This window comes from Pavona decussata, unplaced genomic scaffold (assembly GCF_977016875.1).
Source record: "Pavona decussata unplaced genomic scaffold, jaPavDecu1.1 SCAFFOLD_315, whole genome shotgun sequence".
Taxonomy (NCBI): domain Eukaryota; kingdom Metazoa; phylum Cnidaria; class Anthozoa; order Scleractinia; family Agariciidae; genus Pavona; species Pavona decussata.
The window spans coordinates 926,403-951,440 of record NW_028145706.1 but is presented as its reverse complement, the minus strand read 5'-3'; the positions used below and the strand labels follow the sequence as shown (position 1 = coordinate 951,440).

Below are 25,038 nucleotides of genomic sequence, written 5' to 3'. Positions count from 1 at the left end.
GTGAAAACGCTCCAAAAAAGGAAAAATTTAATTTCCGGTTGCCGTGCGGGGTTCAAAAAACGTCTATGCTAAGTACGGGTGATGCACCACATTTCAAGTGTACTGTGATTAATCAGGTTTACTTTACTGTGTTATTGTTTAACTATTTTTTTTATTTAGTTTTTAAGAAAGATGTTTTGTTTATGTTGGGAACTAAAACAAAGAAAAATACCTTCCTTTCTTTCATTGTCTGCAGAAGCTGATCAACATGCACATTTACGACAACCAGTTGTATGCAAAAGTTGAGGATTTAAACGTGTAAACGTAACAGACGAAGTGAATGTCTCTTTCTCCAGTACTAATTTCAGTAGTCAGTTCACGATAGTGTACCGGGCGTATTAACCAACGAAAGGAAAACGAAGTTATCGCGTTCAAATTATTATAGACTAGAATGAAGTGGTCGTTTTAGAAATTTAGTCGATAACAAGTAGTGGTGTTCATACAGTATAATTCACGGAATTTTGGCGTTTGGCTAGTCTAATAGTAGCTGTTTAATTATGGTGGTTGTAGCTTCTGAGTTTGTTAGGGAAAACTAGTTGACCATGCAAAGAAGAACTTGCGCAGTTTTATGTGAGCATTGTTAATGCAATGGCCACTATCTTACTTGCTCTAAAGAGGGAAATTTGTCCTCGTCAATGACTTTTTTTGTAGAGACCTGGGTCGGTTTGCATAAGGTCTCTTAAGATAAGTGGGAGATTTAAACAGTCGTTCCTTTCCTTCCCAAGGATTTTGTACAGCTTCACTTTGCGTTCCCTTTCTTCAGTAAACCGCCTTCAGCCGCATGATCCAATATAGCGCTCGAGAAAATCCTTCGCAATGCAGAGAGTTGTTGCAGGAACTTTCCACCTATCTGAAGATACTTTATGCAACCCCGCATGCCCGGGGACCAAGATTACTCTGTATGTATGATTAGATGTATCCCAAGCATCACGTGAAAAGAACAGTACGTTTTTTTCTTGAACAATAGTATGATTTAAATATTATCTAAGCACTGCAAGGCAGTAAAATCTAAACTCAAATTAATCAAAGGTTTCCAATAAACGGTACTTAAGTACCTAATGGTACAAGAAGCGGTATAGTTTTTCAGCTAACATTTACATTAATTGCATAGAGATTTTATTTTCTACTTTGCGATTATAAGAATACTGCTATTGGCTTGGCAAAGAATGTTGTCATGCTTGTAGAAAAGCTTACTTTGTAACCAGCATTATTTTGTAAAAGTCCTTCATTCCTTTAGTATCCTTTATCGGTCCTCAGCTGTGTTCTTGGACCTTAATTAAATGCAGCCTTAATCATATTCAGACAGGTTTATATTTGGTATATTTTAAGAGGAAAGAAACCTTGTAGAGATGGCTTAAGGGCTGTTGATGCAGAAAGGGCGCACAGCAAGGTTACTGACAGGTTTTACGAGTTTCTTCAGGGAAATCTTGCTACGCGCGCTGCTTTCGATAAAACTACGAAAAACTATATATTACTGTAAAGCCAATAAATTGAAGTTTGCCAAAATATCTATGTTTTTTATTTTGTTGGATAAACAAGCGCTCAGAGGCCTACAAATTCAATGTTAGCGACGTGTACTTAACTAAATTACCTACTCTCACGTGAAGGCGCACAACCAAACAAACTGCACAATATCAATCAGGAGATAATAGGCTAACAAATTGGTCAGGCTTTTTTTATTTCCATTAGTTTATGAAAAATCCCATCCTAAAGTTGGACAATGGAAAATTTTTGTGGTCGCGTCAGAAGTTAACACGTCACGCGAAAAATATAAAGAATTTCGTAAAAGCCTGATACCCTTTGACGCATTAACATCTGAGAAACAATGTGGCCAAATTTCGTTGAAATCTGGCATATCTACATACCCTATTAATTCATATGAAGATGGGGAATTCGCGCAAAAACAAAAATCGTGTTTTCGACCTTGAAACGTTTTCAGAGTTTTCGCACGTCATTAAAATTCTTGTCAACGCGCTCATGCCGCCGGCATGAAGCATTCCCTGCGGAGTTTAATGAACCGAAGAAGGTAAGAAGTACAGTATATTGAAGGCATTAGGAATTATTTTAACGTTCATTTAAAGCCCAATTTTACCTTGCTAGGGAATGAGGACAAAATTTGACATAAACACTGTTTGCAAGCAACTTGAAATTTTGAAAACGACGTTAGCAAAAATACTTGATTCATTTTAAAGGCACGCCCCTTCGGCGAAAACGTTTTATTTGTGGCAAGTAAAGATAGTTCATAACGAGGACAGCAATGTACACCTTCCCACTTGTGATCTTTCTGACCACCCAGAACCAGAAAAAGCACGGCAGGGGTATTTTGCAGAACGCCGAATCCATAGAAGTCCTTATGCAATGGCTGCCATAACAGAAATTTTAAAGCCAACCGTCTATATAATCAGTGCTCAACCCTAAGCAGTATAAGGAACTATTTTCAAAAATCATATTTAAAAGTTCCAGCCACTTTTTTTAGTTTTGAGAGATTTGCAAAAATTTGAAAATACGGTCAAAGTGCGGTTATTCGGCCAACTGAAGGTTCAAAATAAGGTGCGTGAACGAAGCACTGCCAAATGCTTAAATAATTTCAGTTGAAGTCAAACTTTACACAAACCATGAACAACTATTCTTGTTTATTGTCCACTACTAGGCATTTTCAAATCTATTCGTTTTGTGATTCTAGCGGGCACTTTAAAACCACCTTTGTAGAGCGCTAAAAGTAGCGGCGAAATATAGGTAATATTTAACGGCACAAAAGTGTTCCTAGTACCTCAGTTTTCGATTATTTTACTTTACAGCCTTAACATATAGTTATTAAACATTCACCATGCGAAGTTTCAAGCTCGGGCTCGCAACACTTCCCTCTGAGAAAATCAGAGAACTTTTGCAATGTGTTCGGCTCAAATAACACAAGATTTATCGACAAAATGGAAGCTTATTAACTCCAATTAGGCATATTTAAACCTCAGTCTTGTTAATTTGTCCCTCGACGTTAAAAAACGTTCCTCATCGTGTAAAATAAACATACCCTGAGGTTTTTCTTATCCTGGAAAAGCAAATTTGAGCTGGATATCCCGCCATGTTTACCACGGTTAGTTATTCACCTTGTCGACTCCCCTATAAATTGCAAACTGTTGTCGACAAGTATTGCTTACATTCGGGCTTACATTTCAAAGGAAACAAATGCTATGAATTGTTAGGGGTTCTTAATTCGTTAGGACACGAAATAACGCAGTGGCTATTCGTACGGCACCCGTACGGCGACTTGTATTTGCTATTTGTACGGGAGTCCGAAGATTTCATAGGATTTCTCTGTGATTCCTGATTCTCGCTTATCCAAATTATTATATTTACCTTTAGAAGGAATAAGCGAATCCAGTGAGTGCCCTTTCTTTGAGCGAGATAAGTTTGCGTACTCTCTGCTCACTAAGCAAACGAGCCACTCGCGACATTTGGAATTGTTTTGCGCTATATTCACGCACACGTCACGCGATTAGAAGAGACCGTACAGCGACTGGTACTTGCTATTCATTTGGGACTCATATGAGTATCAGTAAAAATTATCATTAAATTTAAGAATCGCTAACCTGGTTGAGAAATTCAGACAACTGATCCTGACCGGTGGTATACTGATTAAGCAGTTCCGTGGACTCCCGTATTCCCAACCTGCGTGATGCTATTCGTACGGCCAGAAAGCCGCGAAATGGGAGTTTCACTTAATGGAAGAATTTACCTATTGGACACTCGCATTTCCGTACAGAAATTATGTTGAAGATAACAGAACAAACCTCTCCTTCTGACACAGGTATAAATTTTCACTGCAATGACTGAAACTGCGCCTACTAGAGAAGGAAGAAGAATTCCCGTATGAATAGCAAAAATGAGAATAATTCGTACGGGATTACCAACGTGAGTTCAAATTCATTGAATTACCAAGTTGTCACTTACCCCCCGATCCAAGCCAGTGTATTATAACTATTTATAAGGTATAAGAAATTCTTTTCGCACATTTTTAAGCTACAGCGTACTAATTGTAGCCAGTTTGATCTATGAAGAAGAGGTTGCGTGACATGTGCGAGTTTATGTTAGTAGCTCGGAAAAAGTTTGAAGTGTCGCGAGTGGCTCGTTCGCTTAGTGAGCAGAGAGTACGCAAACTTCTCTCGCTCAAAGAAAGGGCACTCACTGGATTTGCTTATTCCTTCTAAAGGTAAATATAATAATTTGGATAAGCGAGAATCAGGAATTACAGAGAAATCCTATGAAATCTTCGGACTCCAGTACGAATAGCAAATACAAGTCGCCGTACTGGTGCCGTACGAATAGCCACTGTGAATAAACTAAGCTTACATATTAAGCCATACAGAGTATTTTATTTGACCGCGCTGAAAATACCTGTGAGCAAGCGCTTGAAGTCGTACGTATGTAATTTGAAAAAGAACATAAATTACAAATAAACAAACAATTTGACGATTCCTCAAGACGTCAGGATGTCAAGAGATTTGTTCATAGATAAACATCTTCAGGGAAAAAGAAATGCCTGTTTTACAATATTTGTAGCAATTTCAAAACTGACAACTCCCGTCTACGAGTAGAAAGCAAAACAAATACTCACCATTTAACATTGATTATTGGTGATTAGTGTTTGAAAGAGTTAAATAATAGACTGTTCACAGTCCCCCTATTTTTCCGTGGGATTTTCGAGACCGGTACGCTTCGATGGAACCACCGCCATCTTGGTTTGCAAAAGCGAGCGCGATCTGGGGAGAGTGTCTAAACTACCAAGGGGAGCGGGAGTGGGTGTTAGTATAGTGAGGGAGGGGAAGCAAAAAAATAGGGGGCCTGTAACAGCTTCTCACCGTCTCGCGTTCAAAAGGCCCGTTGCACCAGCAACGGCAACACCTCATTGGTCAATTAGACAAAAGTAGTTCTGACGTATCTTTCACCGCCAGTTCTAAAAGTGGATACGGCTGGCGTGGGAATGTTTTGATTTTAATCGTTTGTCTCTTCGGCTTGGAGGCCTGATAGTTCTCAAACATCCTCATCGCCGCTCGCATCTTCCAACAAAACGTTCAGTGTAAAATTCGTCCCGGTACGGGTCGATACGGTGGACGGAACTGGTTCAGAATGGTTGAAAATCAGCGGACGCTTGGCAGGCGGCAGACTGCAGTTTTCCGTCTCTTTGGACTGCTTTGAAGTAGATAGCGAACTGTAGGGACGACTTTTTTTAACAATTCTCTGGGGCAAAACAACACACACAAAGCGCTTGAAACGTTGCTGATCGTGGCTTTCGTCGCAAGCGCTTTTGCAAACACGTGAAGATTTCCCATCTTGTGGATCCACTTCAACTCCAAGATGTGCTTATAAAAGATCGGCTAGAGGAATGCTGGCAACTCCAGCTCTTTCCGGAATCTTAAACAAATTTTATGTGGAAATGTACTTGTTTTTCTTCCCGAAATCGCCGACTGCTGTTTTAAAATATTAAAATCTTACAAATGCGGCATGTATCTGAAGGTTTCGCTGTTAGCTTCACTGCATGTGTTCCGCTTGTATTGAAATTCACTTTGCAAATAGCTGATGTACTGTACTGTATTTTCATGCCTATCCTCACTCGAAAGACTTTCGCAAATTCATTTTACTTCGCAACTGTACTTTGTTTCGAAATGGTACAGAAACTGTACTGTAACAAGGACTATCATATTTCCTTCAATTTGACATATTTATCTCTGGGGAGTATATTTTTTAGTTGATTCAATTAGTCGAGGCGACAAAGTTTCGGCACGCCCCTGGAACACGAGACAGTGAGAAGCTGTTACAGTCTCCCTATTTTTCCTGCCGCCTCCCAACTCCGCTCCCCTCCCCTCGGTAGCTTAGACACTCTCCCCAGATCGCGCTCGCCTTTACAAACCAAGATGGCGGCAGCTCCATCGAAGCGTACCGGTCTCGAGAATCCCACGGAAAAATAGGGGACGGTGAACAGTCTAGTTAAATAAAACATACCCGTTCTTTCCCCTTTAATGTAGCTTGCGAACCGCGGACGTATTTCCGGTCGCACCTCCGAAAATACGTCTGCTGTTCGCAGGCTACCTTTAATGCTGCACCACTAAGTTTCTACAAATACCATACATTTGCTTAATTAATCAGTAAAGATTATTAATTGAATCCATTTTCTCACAGCACACGCATCCAAGACTGAGACCCGTAAACTTCGGTGACCTGTCACGCAACCCCAAGTTCAACCTGGAAACAGTTTCAAAATTCGCAAACTGAGTAGCTGCAGATATGACCTATGCTACGTTTTCGCACTGATTCTCCTACAGTTGACAAAAACTGAACATCGGAAATTACTGGTGGATCTCCTAATCAATTCAAATACAACATTCCAGAACACTTACGTCGTTGTCCAAACACTCCAGATAATTTTTAGAATCTAAATGTCTGTCATTTCCCGGTGTTAGCAATCAATGATGTAATGTTACTAAACACAGGTTTCCAGAACATCATGGGATGCTTACATATGGGGTTTAATTGCTTAGCACTTTTCCAATCAGTTTTCGAAGGAGATCAACCGAGGCACACAACTGAATTCGAGGGTGATTATTCTCTGGCATCTTCAAAGTAATGTGTGAGTATTAAATGGCTCTTTGCAGCTACAATAGGTGGTTTTCACGTCACACATCGTCACGCAAGTGAAAAAATAAAATCCTCAACCATTCAATAGATAAAGTCAGGAAATTGATATGTTGTAGAAGAGTGATACATAAACAACGTGTGAAAGCCAGAGGGCTGTGCGATATCTCCTAATCGAGTTATTCGAGAAAATGTGCCACGGAAAATTACAGAGTTTAGTATGGGACGCCATGCTAGTGCCCTGACTGATGGGCACCAACATGGCGGCCGGAAACCAGCAAAAACATCTGGAGTTTACCTTGGCTATTTCAAGGCCTTTCTTCTCTCTGCTGAACTTTCACACATTGACGTTAACGCTGCTATTACATGTTAGCTGATCAGACCTAAAAAAAAACACGAGGCAAATCGATGTTTTCATGTACGTGACATGTTTAGAGGAGCAATCCTTCTGTCACGCGCTGCGCAAAAATCTAAAATTCAAACTGCTCTATTTTCAAAACAAAGAATGCTATCGTGCTGTAAACAAGCAAGCCGATGGAAATTTAGATTTTCTTATATGTGATGAAGAAAAAAACCCAAAATTGTTTTTAGTTATGAATTTCAGTTTTTTATTACGTCATGTGAAAACCAACAATACGCTATTCAGTCGGACTACTCCTTGCGGACAATTTAGTGATTACCCTGGCCATTTTGAATGTGTTGCTCTCAAGGATTGTACGAAAGATATCACAGGGCACTTAGCAAGTCTTAAACTCAGTACCGATGAGGGCACAGGACTGAACTAAAATGAAGTTGCTGTTACCTAGAGCTGGTAAGTACTTTTGTAATAGCACAACATAAAGGCTTAGAACTTCGGTTTGTTTTCCATCTCAATTGGTAGAGATAATTCATTCTAAGTTGCCAGAAAATGTTTTCAGGTGATTTTCACAGTGGAACAAAGGCATCATACCTTAAACATTTGCCCACGCCAATGGGCCGACTTTGGCATCCGTTGCAGCGTGTGTGTAAAGACCTGGGCCTAGATATTCCTCTCTCACCCGCAAAAAGGGCCCCTAACCTGGCTCTTCTACAGGACATTACTAGCAAGCGCATATGCCAGAAGTAATACATAACAACTGCAGGCCCGTAGTAAGGCTAAAATCACTGGGGGGGGGGGGGGGGAAGCAAATTGGTTAAGCAAAGCTACATCACCTACCCCCCTCAGTCAAAAAAGCAGACGAGAAAAAAAAGGTGTAGATTTACTAATTATAAGCAAAACAATAACTTTGCACCTGCATCACACTTTTTGGTACATTTCTTTGCCGTCACTGTATGCGGAATACCTCGTGGAATTGCCTAATTTCACGTTTGAAGGAGGAGGTATAAAGACAACGACAAATTTTCCTTTCTCTTTTACAAGGAACTTGGTAATCGGGCAGTTAGAATCCGTCCGCAGGAGAATTTACCTAAAATTAAAAAAATAATAATAATAAATAACGAGCTGGAATTATGTCAATGAAGTTTAAAAGAACGCAAATTCTCTTTATAGATAATGTTTTCGCTAACATCACCGTCGTCTTATCTTTAACTCCCTACTAACAAATACATATCGGTCCTAAGGATTTTGGTTCTCATTTCCGATTCACAAGGAATTAAGGAATGCCTTTGTTGCTGTTGTATAAAAACCAAATGTTAGCGGTGAATTCTGTCAGGTAATAAACAAATTGTTAAAGGTTGTGAAAAAGGCACTTGCAGCGTCAGAATAGTCCTGTTTCGAGTTCACCAAGAGCGCTGGATAAAAAGACAAAAAGACACATTTATACAGGGTAAGTCTCAACCTGAAGCAAAATATTCACAAATTTTAGAAAGAAAGTGCTGAATCCTAAAATAAAACAATACACAGAATTGTGAAAAGTTCATCTCCTCACTGGTATTTGTGAATATTTTACAGCAGATTGAGGCTTACCCTGTTTAAATGCGTGTTTTGTCTTTTTATCCAGCGGTCTCGATGAGTTCGAAACTGGATTATTCAAGATTGATTGTTGCACATAACTTTTTTTTAATTAGTTGTTTTTTGACACTTCAAAAAATTCTGGGGAGGGGGGGGGGGCAACCCCCCTGCCCCTCCCCCTGATATATGGATCTAGGGATGGGCAAATCAAATTTGTTTCAGCGTTTCGGGAGGATGGCCAATTTCTAAAAGAAAAAGCGAAACGTCGGTAGCCGGGTGTCAGTAAAACGCGGGATCGGAGTCGGGGCCAGGGCCGGGGCCGGGGTCGGGGTCGGGGTCGGGGTCGGGGTCGGGGTCGGGGTCGGGGTCGGGGTCGGGGTCGGGGTCGGGGTCGGGGTCGGGGTCGGGGTCGGGGTCGGGGTCTCTTATTTTATTAATGAATTAATTTTTTTGTGTCTTTTTATTTCTTTTCTTTTTCTTTATCACAAACGTCGATTTGCATCAGCAGTCCATCATTGCTATTATATCTCGATGTCCGCATACAAACCCATAAAGGAAATGAAATGCAGTGGAGCTCATTTGTCAGGGATATCACCGCAAACGATCCGCGTCACATTTCAGTCAAGACAGTCGAATACAGATTCTGCACAAATTTCTTTTCTAGTTAAGCGCCGAGTTCGTTATTGCAGAAAGCGACAAGACAAAAAAAATTACCTAAGAGAAGGTTTGTTTTTTCTTTTTGAATGCGTGAATCTCAGCCGATGAAGACTGACAAGTCTACGCAACACCCTCGCGCGTTTTAGCCTTTCTAAATCTGGCTGATACGAGTATGTTTTTTTCAGAGCTTATTTGATTTTGAAGGGCGTGCACTACTCCCAGGTATTTGTAGCGGGTAGAGCCTTGGATTTAATCATCGTATGCTAAACATCACAGGTCATTTGTGGGACAAATAAGGATTAAAGCCTATAAAAAAAGTATCTAAACTCGATGTAGTCTCGTATTCTGGCGGACATTGGTTCTGTAAATTGACTACCTTTTATTCTTCCAAGAAACAAAATGAGGCAAAACGTACAAGGTACGAGTATATTTCCTTGAACTAACAAAACGTCGTGAACTAGAATGTGCATGAACTTACTATGAACACCCCCGCCGCCTTCCATGATTCGTTTGTTACAGCCAATCCATGTCACGGGGTGTCAGTAAAACACGGGGCCGGGGTCTCTTAGGCCCCGCTCAGATTAGATGCCCGTTTCCGGTTCTCGGGCACGGGCACTAGTTTGAACAGAGCTTTTTGTCGGTGCCCGAGCAAAACTCTGGGCGCCGTGCCCGGGCACGGCGTTACCTCCAAAGGTAGTACTCGGGCACCGTTCCTGGGCACGGGCACTGGTGTGAACAAGATTTTGGCAGTTCCCACGTTTTCCCCTCATGCCTCGTTACAATACAGCAAACAAACTGGCGGGCGTTGAATTGACGAAGGAGAACACGACTGCTTTTTGGGCACCAAGGAGTCTGAACAACGTCCTTTATAGTGCCCGGGCTCAGAGCTCTAGCACAGGCACCTAGTCTGAACAGGGCCTTATTTTATTAATTAATTAATTAATTTTTTTGTGTCTTTCTATTTCTTTTCTTTTTCTGTATCCCAAACGTCGATTTGCATCAGCAGCCCATCATTGCTATATCTCAATGTTCGCATACAAACCCATAAAGGAAGTAAAATGCAGTGGAGCTCATTTGTCAGGAACATCGCAACAAACGATCCGCGTCACATTTCAGTCAAGACATATGCGTTATTGACCAAGCTTGTTCGGTCAAGATGGCTGGATATTGGCCAAGTTCTTTTTTTGCGTTTTTATGGACCGAGACGAAGGTAAAGGATTTATTATATGGCTTTACCCACAAGTTAAAACTACGACAACAAAACAAAACAGGACATGAAACCGCTCTACTCGGAAAGAAATTCTTCATAGCCGGCCGGTGCAAGATTTATTTTCAGTGCATTTTTGGATTAGCATGCAATCGTGGAAAATAAGGAATCCTAAATTATCTTAGGGCTCTAACTTTATAATGGCTTAAAGGGAGTATACAATTATTGAGAACGAAAAATTTAGATTTTCGCAATAGCGGGAAGATTTGAATAGAATCCGGCAAACTCGCCATTTTCAGCCGATCGTGCGGTGGCGTAAATAATAAACATTTTTACACAGTTTTCGGCTTTTAGTCATTAATTCTTGAATGAAACAATAGATTTTGAGATTATATGCAAACATAAGCCGAAAAAAAGAGCGGGTGGATCAGAAAACTGGGCGGAACTTTGACAAGATTTTGTTGTTTACAACAAGCAACTAAATTAAAAACGTGAGCTTCTTCGGCGAACTTGAAAAAAATACTTTTCTGAACTGCTCTAAACACTAACCGCAACTTCCACTACGCTATGATTTAAATACAGTCATCAGCAAACCTAGAGACCTTATCAATTTGGCACTCGACTTGAGACAATAAGTTTTACAAAATCAACTCTATCTAAAATACTACACGCAGAGCAACTCACCGATTCAACTCACATTCATTGTAGCTGAAACAAAATTTTCACCACACCAGGACGATTCCATTCTCTTTCTTTTCCTTTAGGTAAATGTTGAGAGAGGTTACCGAACTTTTTAGTGAGCGTTTTCCCCCAAAACAACGAGAAAATCGAAGAAAAGATTGCATTGTTGTTGGGATTAAACTTTCGATGCCAAGCGGACGGGCAACGGGTAATCCCGAGCGGGCAAGATAGCTCCATCTTGCCCGCTCGGGTAGCCAATCACAGCGCTGGATTTGACTCATCTTGCCCGCTGGCGGAGCCAGCCATATAATAAAGTCGAATATAGAAGCTGCACAAATTTCTTTTCTAGTTCAGCGCCGATTTCGGTATTGCAGAAAGCGACAGGACAAAAAAATTTTACCTGAAAGAAGTGGTTTTTTTCTTTTTGAATGCGTGAATCTCAGTGAAGAGTGAGAAGTCTACGCGACACCCTCGCGCGTTTTAGCCTTTTCAAATCTGGCTGACACGAGTATGTTTGTTTCAGAGCTTATTTGGTTTCCTGCGTTACTCCCAAGTATTTGTAGCGGGTTTGGAAGCTAAGCCTTTGTAGTCCTCTTGCTCCCTTCGCCTATGCTCCGGAACTGTTTTCATTAAGGAAGTACGCTACTTTGTTTTGAAATAAATGTCATAAAGTGAGGTGGATTGCGCGTGTACATGATATCAATTATCATTTATTACTTAGGGCTTATTTATAGCTTTTGCATTATAATAAATGTTACAAAATTGCGAAAGTAACATTTTAGTTATAGCTTTGACTAATGTCTTCCGGCTTCTGTCGAGATAAATCTTATTTTCATTGTTTTATAGCCACTGAAGGCTTATCTTACCCCTAGACCCGCACGTAGACTGTATATCATAAGCAAAATAACTCACTCGATATGCCGGTTAGCCTCATACGCAGACGTTCTTTGGGCTCGTCACGCCATATTTCCGTTCGCGGGGGAGGAAATAAACGTGACGAGCCCTAAAAACGTCTGTGAGTAGGAGACGGCCCGGCCCAGTTCAGACTCCGCACTTTTCATGAGCCGAACCTAATACCTTCAATTTAGTACATGAAAAGTTCGGCGTCTGAATCAGTTAAGAACGGCTGCTTCAATTTGGAACGGCTCCCTGGCAGCCGTTCTTCCCGCCTGGGCCAGCCGGGAATTTCGGCTTTGGAATGGCCTTCATTCAGACGTTGAACTTTTCATAAGCCGAACCTAATGCATAAATTATTATAATGTATTTCAGATACAGTCTCTCGTAGAGAGCATGTTTTGCTTCAAGTAAATTAAGTTCGGCTGATTACGTTCGGTGTCTGAATCAAAAGGCAGGATTTTCGTGATTTGCGCCGACCTTAATTTGAATTAAGTTCGGCCCATGAAAAGTTCGGCGTCTAAACTGGGCCTAAGGAGCAGAAAGGCATTTTGTCTGCGCATGTCCCTTGGCTTTTTTTAATACGAGCAACCGCTGGCTTTGCGCCTGTTCAGCGCGTACGCGCCTGTTTCCCGCCAGTTTCCGAATAGACGCGCTGGAGAAGTAAGGCAAAAAAGGCAAAAGATTCAACAATGGTGCGAGTATTTGAAAGAAATTTTCTTGTCATTCTTTAATTTTTTCCCTCGGTAACTTGGGTGAAAGCGTCAGAAAGTCCAAAAATGGTTGTGTGGTGTGCAGAAGAAAGTCACAACCGAATAACTCAAAAAGTTAAAGCGTACATAAACGACTTTAAGTCTTGTTTCAAGACGGTTAAAGCGATCGATGAAGATAAGGTTATTTGCGAATGATGCAGAAGAGCTGTTGAAGAACGCAGACGTACTGGAAAGTCATTTCATCATGTTAGTGCTATCTCAAGTTATTATTGAACATTTGAAGTACTTACTTTCCTGTAAACATTTTCTAGAGCTTCAACTGCAAGTGCAGTTAACTCTTAAGCAGTTTTGTCGAAAAATAAAAAAACATAAGTTTATGTTTTCGTTTAAAAGTTTGTTGACATGAATCTCAATCAGCGAGGACGATTACCGAAACACAGAAGGTCAATAACGAGTAAAGAAAAGTCAGATAGCGGTAGTACTAAAGAGATGGTAGTTATATCCAAGGAGAGCTTGGTAGAATTGGAGGAAACATTACGGATTTTATCAGAGAGTAAGTAACCTTAAACTTATTCGCAATCAGTCTTATCAGATATGGAAGTTAAAAGTTGGCAGTAGTTTAAGGTGGCCGAATACAGTTTTTTTAGTGTGCAGCTGTTAGAAGACGTTATTTGGAAACTATGTATTTCTGGACGCCCAAAATTGGTATGGTGTAAGACTAACGAAAAAGGAATGTATTTTTGTACGTCTTGTTGAGCTAAGTACCGTTTCCATGGCAACGCAGCGAACCATTAAGCGTCCATAAATAGTAGGTTTCCTTTAGTTTTAGAAAATGTACTCATTAGATTTTTTCCATTTTTTGTATCCAGAAAATCTCACAAAACACTGAGACGGTTGCACTACTTTCATGTAATTTTAACAGAGAGATCTTCTGTAAATATTGATTTTGCATTTTAACGTTTTGTGAAGATACCCTCTGCTAGATTTAGATTTCTCTTTGTAGGCGAGTTACGCTTTTAGGGAACTATTTTCATGCCAAATGTCACGAAATTCTAATGAGCGGTTCCTTAGAAAACAGCTCATTTCCACGAAAACAACCAGTCACAATTTTTCGGTCAAATGCGCATGCGTGGCTTTAATTGGGTTTCATGGCAAAGATGAAAAGCTTGCAAAAAGGCTTGGTGGATGATTTTTTTTCTCGGAAAGAAAAGAAAAAGAGTCCAGAAACGAGAAACTTAGTTATTTAGGATCAAAACTTAACTTTATTATCCATTTCATGTCAAATTGAGGGATCACTTTATCGACCGCCGTATTTGCGTACCACAACCCTAGCGCGCGCTTAATAGCATCACTAACAGAATCTGTAAAGCGAGCGCAAACTGTGTTCGGCCACCTTAACTCTTCCAATTATACTTTGAACAAAAGGAAAGGGTTTATGTTATCATAATTCATTAAAATTCAAATGCTTTATTTTGGTCAAACTGCCTGAAACCTTAAATGGTGAGAATTGCACCATGTGTGGAGGGGTGGGTACAATAAATAAGACACGAAATACCAGCCTGTTACCTACCTAACAAGATCCTAGCTGGAGCCTTGGCAAATGACACAACAGCTAAATGCTTCACTGCATCCCTTACAGTTCACAGGTTGAGCTCTTTGCCTCTTATTAATACAAACCAATAACGCTTCTTCTTTTTCTCGACTGAGCTTTGGGTTGCTAGCAATTCTTCCGATCATTTTTGCCTTAGCCTCTTGACAGCAAAGAGCCCAAAAGTGTGACCAGTTTTAATTCACATTCTTTGTGCTTGCATACAATCCAATCAGAAGCCAAGACATCTTCAGCTTCTGAATGGATGTTTTGCAGGCATGAAAAATGTGAACCAAAACTAGTCACACTTTTGGGCTTCCTGCTATAATACAAACTATTGAATGAAAATTCCTGTCCAGTTCCACCCCCTCCTCCCACTGGCTAAATTAATCATTTTTTTGCGAACTAAAATTACATTCATTGATCATTTCACCTGCAGATGAAAAATGCACATACTTTGCAACTTTATTTTTCAACCAATTAAATTATTGGAGTTATGTGACAATCTGTCAGTCTGACAAAGACTCTTATTACAGGTCAAATAACTAACCACTTGTAGGACTGGTAGTATCTGTGATCTATCAAATCTCAGAGACGTTATCCCCTGGGAACAAGATTGAATGAAAATTGGATAACTTAATAAAATAATGAGATTTTTGTTGACCTCTTTCTCATATCATGCAATGTTGTGGAATCACGAGTAAAGAAAATCGTACGGGGGCAAACTATGAGGCTTTGACTTCATGCACCTCCAAATTATCATAACTCGCAACTTTATGAAATTGAGACTACATTTTGTTTCCCACCTACTGCAGGATATGACATGGCAAAGGAAATCGAAATGGCCAAGAAGATTAACAATGAAATTGTAATAAACAAGGAAAAAACAGTGTATGATCCAGACAGATTCAGAGAGTTTTGCATTTCAGCAGGAGCAACAAAGTTGTTTGACACTGTCCTGGGTTGTATTACAAGCTCCCGGTATTCGGCAAAACGCGAATGTCTCAACAAAAAAAGGGTTGTTTTATTCATTTACAATTTGTACTTCTGCTTAAGCCAAACGTGCAATCCTCTTCAAATTAACCATGCTCTGTTCGTCAGGAGCAATCAAATAAATCAAGAAAGGATTGAAACTGAACATATTATGGGGCATACTTGTTCCAGAAGAACTGTAACAAATGTTATGTGCACAATGTCTGAGTCTCATTTCAAATCTTTTGAAGATTTCATAACTGAAGCAACAGAGCATAAGTGGCTAACGAATAGTACTAATAATTAAAGACTCCACAGCCATTCACACAAAAAGAAGGCCACAGGAGGATAAATCGTCAGAGGCAAAGACGATGTGTATTATAGTTGTCAAAGCGTTCAAGGATGTCCCAGCAGTACCTGTAAAACAAGCTCTTTGCATACATTACCAGCAGGGTATGGACATTGAATCATGCCAAGGATTAATTGAAGCTGCATCATCCATGCATGACATCAGTAACAGTTATGCCTCTGTGATGCCTGACTGGCTTAAAGAAGCATTTTTTAATCCTGAACTTGAGAGACACAATTAACATTTTATTTTACTAATACTGCGACAGTGACAATGTGCGAACAATGAGGAAAATGGACGATTTACATCTGTTAGATTTAATAGAGCTGAGACAGAAGTCAAAGGGGGACCTTGATACTGCATATGATGTAATAATGAGTACTGGTTTGGCTTCCTTTATGAATAAATTTATTGTTTTTCAGCCAGGGGGTTGGCCTTGCCAATTTCACTGTCAAAAATCATCTACGAATCACTTATAATAAGAAGTTTATCAGTTCTCATCCTGGATTTCCAGGCACCCTTTAGGGGCATGACAATATTTTGACTGATCACTCTTCATATTCATTTCCATTGGCATCTGGTGCTACTGACAATCTTATGAACGACAACCTGTCACAGAACACTTCACAGCCATCTATTCTGTCTATAGTGCCAACTATTGGGCCACTTCATATCTCCCTAAACAGCAGAGAACATATAGTTAATTCCTATCATCCTTTTTTTAAAACAGTATATGAAACCATTTTCCCAAGGAGCAAACTGGCAGATAAACCCAAACCTTGGAGAGTTAGACTGATTTCAGAGATTGTGTATGGTGGTTGGACACTTATACAGCGTACTGTAATGACAAAGTTCTCTAGGTTCAAAGATGTTGAGCGTGGAGCCCTTTTCAACCTGTTGGACAGCTATATACCTTTAGTGTTGTCAATATATGGCATTTCTTTTAAACTGAACAATTTCTCTGACTACTTCAGAGCAATGATCAGAATTTGGATCATGTTCACCTGCCTCCAACGCCGCCACTATAACAAAGCACTATGGAGGCCTATGGCTATCACTGGAAAAATTGCCTCAGATATACAGAAAAACAACTGAAAAAGATAATTAAAAACAAAAATTAAATAAAATACTACTTTAATTAAAAGTAAAAGCGTTGAAAATGAAAAAAAAAAAAAATGAAACTTAAGGTCAAATAAAGCGAAATGGAAAACAAACTAAAATAAAAAAAAATGTATACAAAAGGAAATTGAATTAAAAAGAAAGCGAAATGAAAACACGAACCTAAAAACGAAATGAAATTAAAATGAAAACAAAAGTGAAAAGAAAACACAAACAAAAAATCATCAGATGAAATAAAAATGAAAACAAAGTAAAGTAAAAGTGAAATGAAAACACAAACCTAAAAAAAACCAGATCAAATTAAAATGAAAATAAAAGTAATATAAAAATTCCGATGAGCCTAGAGCTATCATAGTATACCAGCATCCCTTGCGCGATAATGTCAAGATGGCGGCTTATCCGCGGAACGATTCTTGGCGTGACGACTTCGCGTTGAATGAAGATTTAACAAAGTATGTGAGGCAAGGTATACAGAGAAAAGAAATGTTAGATTTTTTTTAAAAAGAGACTTTCCAAGGCATGCTTAGAGCATACCCGCTCTGGACAGACGGCTTCGGCACTTCAATATTTTTTACACGGATACAAATGTCACTGTTGACGAAGTTAAAGAGGCTGTTGGGAAAGAACCCGCAGGACCAGGCCAGCTTCTTGGTTACCGAGCATTGCACAAAAGAATTCGACAAGAACACCTTTTAAATGTCGTAAGAGACCTGGTATATGCAGTCATGCAGGGAATAGATCCTGAAGGACTTGAAAGTCGTGCAGTTGGTATCAAGAACAAGAAAAAGAAGCAGTGTTTCAAGACCAGAGGCCCAAACTGGGTTCATTCTGTAGACGGACATAATAAACTAAAGGGTTTTCAAAATGATGCCTTCCCACTGGCTATATATGGCAGTATAGATACTGCAAGTAGGAAGTTGCTATGGTTTCGCATTTGGACCAACAACAGGGAACCGAGATTGATAGGTCGTTAGTATCTCGAATATCTGTATGAGAACAAAAGTATTCCCTCATACTTGAGGATGGATAGAGGCACGGAAACTGGTGTTATGGCCACGATGCATGCTTTTCTCAGGCAACATCACGGTGGGTCCTGCAGAAACGGTGATTTATGGGCCGTCTACTGCTAATCAAGTGAGTAGTAATTTTGTATCAGGCAATTCCACGCTTGATCATAATCATCAATATCCCGGGCAAACCGTAGGGCATTTGGCTTTTTCAAATTCTGCACGTGCCATGTTGCTGGGCGGGGAAGGAGTTGATAAGATTGCACTTGGAATTTACAGACACATCTCACTTTAAAAAGGCATGTCATGCCTTCTTTTCACTGTTGATCTGCCTTACCCTTATTAAAGCTCTTTCTGAAACTACAGTGTCTTATTCTTTACATTACCTTGCAGATTGAAAGGTGGTGGAGAGAATTGCACGAGCGACTTGAAAAATTCTACAAGGAGAAACTCAGGTGGCCTAAAGACCAGAACCACTACAATTTGATTTGATTGATTGATGGAAATTTCAGCACCGCTATGTCGACACAAATAAAGTATAAAATTAAAACTGCCAAGAGTCACAAACCTTTCTGGGTAGAATTGTAGCATGGGCGTGATTGCATGTAGAACACAAGACATTATTCATTGCTCACAAAGGTTATTCTGTGAATTCACAATACATTTACTGTAAAATCAAAACAATTTTAATTTGGTCCACTTGTGTAGTTGAGCAAAGTAACACCTGTAGCGTGATTATTTGTAGGTTGGACAGTTTCAGAGGAGCAACTGGAAGAAGAGGCAACTCATTCTGGTGTACTTGAAATTGATGATGAGTTTCTGAATGCAAGATTTAGAGCAGAATGTTAACGCTTGATTCCCAAAACTGAGGAAATAACACATGAAGACCGTGTAGATGCATTTCTGTTCCTTAAGGCACTCTTCATCCTACCACAATAACATCAATTTCTATTGTACTGTAGTACCAGATATGACTTGGCCATGTTTTGTCCATATGATAGTAGCAACATAACTCTTGTCAGGATGTTGTTAGCTCATTTTTTATTAATAAAAATTTAACTATATTGAATTTTTCATCATATTATTTTGAATAAAGGATCTTCTTCTTTTTGTAAAACAAGTTTCCTTTCCCTCTAAAACAACTGCAATTTACATATAACTTGAAAATAGGATGATTCAAGAAAAGTCAACAATAATACACATGTGGAAAAACTGTGCTCATACAAAAAAATTAAAAAATTACTATAATTATTGTTTTTTTTTAGCTGGTATGGGCCATAACCACAACTCAGTGTTTTTTAAAAAATAAAGCCTCACAAACATTTTCATTTCTGGATGAAAATTCCTTGGATATGAGAAGGGTTTCCCCCACCCCCAACTCCTTTTTAATCAAAAAACATCAATTTACAAAAGTTTCAATCGAAAACACAAGGTCACCATTGGGAAAAAAGCCTGCATCCATAGAATATTCTCCATATTGACAGCTTTACCAGGACAAAGATAATACAGGCTACATTTTTCACTATTTAATAAACACAACATAAAAAGTGGACCAAAACTCCAACGTAAGGTAACTGTCAACTATTGATTTCACTAGTTTCTGAATCAAAATTTAACTTCCTACAAAATGTCTCTTTAAGTAGGGTTTTAGAGGTTGTCACTCCTCTGTTTTTTTTAAGCTTAACTGAAACAAATCCTTAAAGAACCCTCAATATACTTACACAATAACAAAGCAGCATCAGCAATCAATAACAAAACATAGAACTTCAACAAGAACTTAATGATCCAGGGTCCGAACACTTTTTCAGGCTAAAAATTTAAAGAACATTTCAAGCACTTTCAAGGACCCTATTTTGAAAATTCAAGGAACTCTGTTTTATGAGTGTTTTTCACTTTTGTAAGCATTTCCAACATGTTTTTTTCTCAGTACTGTAAAACATAGTAAATTTAATGTCCTTGCTCTTCTTACATCCCGCTCAGTGAAAAATCAAGGACTTTCAAGGTCCAAAAACTAGTTTCAACTACTTTAAAGACCTTGAAATCGGACTCCTGAAATTCACGGGTTTTCAAGACGTGTACAAACCCTGGTACTGATCTAAAAAACATAATTACATGTAGTGAACAGTGCAGGGTAACTCTTACAAGTGAGCAATTCTGAACTTGCTCCAAATATAACAAATAAAGATGCTATCCTCGGTAGGAATTGTATAAGATGACATGTCTACATTGTCTCCCCATATACTGTAGTGACACAAGCATCATGAAATCACTGTAAAACCTAATCGCTTTTCAATGCTGGCAGGTTAAGAAGTTCACAATACCAACTGCATTTGTGACTTTGAGTGAAATTGTTTATCGCAGCGCTTGACAAGTTGCCAGTACAAAAAAAAATTCCTCGTTTGATTTGATTTCCCTTGAAGCAATTTCTGGGTCAAAAAGGAAATGATCACACCCTTGAATGTCAACTACCATAATTTCCTTGTTTGACCTTTCAAAAGAATAATGGGCTAGGCATTCAGCCTTATTACAGACAGGACTGCTGGTGTCCCCACAAATGTACCCATTGTTATTGATGTGCTTCACAAAGGAACCTTCAACATACTCTTCCACAGTAACATACTCATTAGCGTCAAGCTTACCCAAAAAGTTTTGTTGTATCTGAGAGTTTCTCCAAACAACACGAAATTATCTCTACGTTGTAATTCTTGCCTCAATCGTGCTGCAAAGTTCCTTGCAAGGTAATGCATTTCTACAACTTTCTTAGTGTGTTGCTCCACTGTTGGACATGTTGCCTCGATGTCACTGACTGACTCTTGCATGGTTGCTTTCACTCTTTCCACGATGTATGCCTCAATGGAACAACTTCATGTCCACTGTGTAAGGAGTTCGTGAAACAAAAAGGAACAGAGCTAGGTGAGATAGCGAAAAAAGCCATTCGACATTTCGCATCCATCATGCATGCACCTGAAGCCCAAATTGGTCACGATGATGAAGCATCAACAGCACAAGAAGAAGATTCTTCTGAAATCTCAAGTTTACGAGAAATGGAGAGGGAGGAGTTTGATAGGGTCATCAGACAGCTAAACAATGAACTTGCTAATCTTAATCCAGCTGTACAACCACTCACTTCTTCCAACCAGCTTAGCCAAAGTCAAATTCACAACGAAAGTGCACCCTCACCAAACAAGGCACCTCCTCACTGCAGAAAATGTAAACATCCTGTTCGTGGGCACAAGAGGAACAGCAATAATGCACTGGTAAAATGTAATTTCTGTGAAAATGGCATCTGCACAGTCAGTGCTGACATCAGTTCCTCAAGTTGTCCATGTTCATGGCACACAGCAAACCAACCTGGGAGTAGTCAGAGCACTTGCAACAACTAAACAGCTCCATCACTGAGACCAGACTCTCAGACTACTCTTCGCATAACTGCCACGAGTACACAACATCTTGATGTAATTGAGTGGCTACTGCCCTCATACATTTGTCAGTCATCCATAGGTGGAGGACTGAGTGGCAGTAATGCCATACCAGTTTATAATAATGTCATGATGACAGGAAATCAGTTATACAATTCCTTTAAACTGCCAGTTCTGCAACCAAATTTGAAGGTCAGACAAGTCCTTCAGCATGGACATAATGATAAAAATCTCCAGAAACTTGAAATCATTTCAGACCTGGGTTTCTTTTCTGTTCAAGACCTTAGACATCTGTTTGAAAGCCATACTTATGGTCTGCAGGGAGGCATTATTGCAACCAGCTCCTCTGGAAATGTGAGCAACTTTGTCAGATATCTGGAAAGGATGGTTATGTGAGACTGGAAGACACAATTACAAGGTTCAAACATGGCAGTTTTAGGGCTGAAATATTTATTAAAGAAAGGATTCATTAGAACCAGAAATGGCAGGATTATGACCTCTCTTTGAATTGAAGTACAATAATGTAAACCCCACCCCCCTTCCCCTTATTTTCTTGGTTTTCACATTGCTGCTCAAAAAATTCCCCAGTGGTTGGTTTCACTTGTCACCGTTTTGAATTTCATCAAAACCCCTGTATACACCTTGTTCTTTTATGTGTCAGCGAGTGCTTCGTTAAAGTAACATTAAAACAATTTGGATTTTATAATTATCATTTATCACATTGGTCAGGTATACTATGTGTATACACAATTATTGTTCTGTAAAAACTTACATGTACAACCCAGAAGTATTCAACACTTTTTGTCATGGGTAACATTGAAGATTATATAGCTGAATTACCTTTCTCAATCTTTCATTGAAAATTTGAAATGCAGTCATTTGTCCAATTGATATCTCAATCTTGTATCTTTTACCTGTGAAAGAGCAAGTAGATTTTATCCTAATTAGAGTGACCTGATCACACCACTTTGTGTTTTTCTGTAATGTTGTAGTCACTTTGTGCAACTGCATCTTTCAATGTATGGAAACACATTGAGACTGTCTCCAGTTCAAAGGATGATCTTCAGTTTTCAGTTCACAGTTTGTAAACATTATCTTATAACAGAAAATAATATTGCATTTCCACATTACGTCCTGCACGGCAGGTCTATTCCGGGGGTGAGGGGTGGGGGGTGAGGGGTGAGGGGTGAGGGGTGAGGGGTGGGGGGTGAGGGGTGAGGGGTGAGGGGTGGGGGGGTGAGGGGTTAGGGGTGAGGGGTGAGGGGTGGGGGGTGAGGGGTGAGGGGTGAGGGGTGGGGGTGAGGGTTGAGGGGTGAGGGGTGAGGGGTGGGGGGTGAGGGGTGGGGGGTGAGGGGTGAGGGGTGAGTTTAACTGGGTTGAGTTTAAATGTCCCTTGACAGACTTGACAGAAGTTCAGTCGGTTTCCCCATTAAACCTGTGATAAGGCCCAATTTTAGCAGTGCTCTTATTTATTTTTACGCGGTCGCTCGCTAAATTTTTGCAGGAATGGTTTTTAAAATACCAAGACTGAGAGCCTGATCACAGGTTTATAGTTCTGAGATACTACGTCTGCCAACAACCGCGTCTCAATTCATACTAAAGCGCGATAAGAGGCGCCTACCGATAAACCAACCAATGGAATAATGAACTTTGACAGGCTGTTGACAACATTATCACAAGATGTTGATTTCATGCAAATGATCACAAAACACGTTCTTAAGTTGACTTGAAAGTTGACCTGGCTGAACAAAAGCAAAACACTATTATTAAGGATATTGTGTTTTATTTGTGAAATTTTGGCGTAAATAATGGATTAAGCTTTATAATACTTCAGAAGTATGTTTACTGGGGCATTTTGTTTATTAAACTCGCCGCGATACGTAACCGGATCCTAGTAAATTATTTTCATTATTTTTCACTCTGACGCCATTGAAAAGTTTCACGGCGAGGTTTACATTTCACGGCGTGAAATATTTCACTCCTTTATAATTTTACTTTCACGGCGTAACCGGGCGGCGTGAATTTATTTCCCAGTCTTCAGATTCACTCCCAGAGTGAAAACGTTTCGGAATAGCGTGAACACGGCGTGAAATTTCCACCTCACAGTGTGAAGTTTCAAATACACGCGCCGTGACCGTGAAAAAAATTCACTATTTGGGGTGAAATCCATAAGCCCTCTTTTCGCGTGGAGGGTCACATATGGAGACAGTATGACAAAGGGAAAGGGGTTTCTGGGCTGCTATGGAACCCATTTTGTTTTAGCACCTAAGATAGTGTGTGAATTAAATCACTGATTAAATTCAAATAAATTAGCAACAATGTAAAAATTATAGTTCTCAGGAAACTTATCAGTGTCACATGTACCACGTTACAATACACTCCATTAGTGAATGTCGGGTATTAGATGCGTCTCAGATCTCAGTAAAATAGGGGAAAGAAACTACAGTCTCACCCCTCACCCCCTACCCCTCACCCCCTACCCCTCACCCCTCACCCCCTACCCCTCACCCCTCACCCCCCACCCCTCACCCCCGGAATAGACCTGCCGCGTCCTGCAGTGTATGAAGTTGTTGCAAGAGCAAATATGAATTGTTACATTCTGAAGAAGTATAAACAAGACATTAGCAATACAAGGAAAGGACCAAAAAGTGATCCAGTTTTCTTTACGGTAAACATGAGTAACAGAAAGTGTTAGCATCAGGAACAAATTGATAGAAGTAAACGTGAGACCACTGTTGTTGTGTTTCCCTTCACAAAGCCTGTAAAAGTAAATTTGATTCAAAATTTAGTTCGCAAGGCAGAAGCATGCTAATGAAATAAACACCATAGAATACAGCTGACGCCATTCGTTTCGGAAAGTACATGTACACACAGAAAACGGCAGCAGTTTACCTCATGAGAAAAAGAGCACGCATTTTTCTGGAATAAATAAACTGGATAGACCGAAAGACAAATAAATACAGTCGAACCTGTATTAAGCGGCACCGTATTAAGCGGTCGCCCTCTATTAAGCGGTCACGGTTGTCAAAGTCCCGAAAATTACTTCCCTTAATTACTGTAGTCCTGACCTGTATTAAACGGTCACCTCTATTAAGCGGTCGCGGTCACCCAAAACTAAGTCCCAACGAACTGATTTCTATTGTCTTGACCTGTTTTAAACGGTCACTTTGTAAAAGATAACCACTTAAATATGGTAACAAATAGCGTGCCAGGCAATGAAGTTTCTAATGAGCTGCACAATCGTGGCGTTATAATGTTTTACTAGTCCGTTTCAATACCATGCTCTCCTTTGTCATACCATTTTATCGCCGAACTTTCTTAACCAAGTAAGTGATGTATTCTGTACAACCTGTATTTAGCGGTCACTTAGCCATTCCCCGAGGGTGACCGCTTAATACAGGTTCGACTGTAAACAATGAACTGATAGTGGTGCGGTATTTGGGGACCATAAAATACACAAGTTCTACGTAAGTTTTTACTCAAGTTAGCGCTTGACGACAAATATGAAATTAAAAAAATTCCCACAAAAAAAAAAAAAAAAAACAAACAAACAAAGAAGCCAAAGTCGAAGTGAATTGAAACGAGACTACACAATGCACAACAGACTGGGAGAGCAACTACATCAAAGACTGTCATGAGCCACGACTTGGAAAATCCAACAAAACCCCCCAGTAAAAATTCGCCAGAGGTTACACTAAGAGTATTTCAATCCTAAAGCTGGAACATTTTTTAAAGCCTAGACTCCTAAGCGACAGCTGCAACGAGAAAGAAAAGACAATGTTATTAGAAGTGATTTGAAGCTTGGGGGCAGCCGGAAACTATACGCAAATTAACTT

General features: G+C 39.8%; 2 protein-coding genes and 2 pseudogenes across 5 annotated transcripts in view; 3 read left to right on the top strand and 1 right to left on the bottom strand.

Moving 5' to 3' along the window:
- LOC146454102 (uncharacterized) overlaps positions 1-25,038 on the bottom strand; it is a 392,508-nt gene that overhangs the window by 80,173 nt on the left and 287,297 nt on the right. The window lies entirely within an intron of this gene.
- The window catches only part of LOC146454111 (uncharacterized), a 143,928-nt gene that overhangs the window by 30,854 nt on the left and 88,036 nt on the right, over positions 1-25,038 (top strand). Inside the window, exon 20 of one of the 2 annotated variants that reach the window (XM_085095849.1) lies at positions 236-743. In XM_085095849.1, the coding sequence (XP_084951975.1) occupies positions 236-301 (66 nt within the window). In that variant the 3' untranslated portion in view covers positions 302-743. Of the gene's footprint in view, positions 1-235; positions 1,346-25,038 lie in introns of both variants that reach the window. The other variant, XM_085095848.1, reaches the window with a different exon arrangement.
- Positions 14,678-16,752, top strand: LOC146454117 (uncharacterized; annotated as a pseudogene).
- Positions 17,164-18,275, top strand: LOC146454116 (uncharacterized; annotated as a pseudogene). Its single transcript, XR_014859344.1, has 3 exons — positions 17,164-17,232; positions 17,304-17,910; positions 18,177-18,275. The product of XR_014859344.1 is annotated as an uncharacterized LOC146454116 (transcript).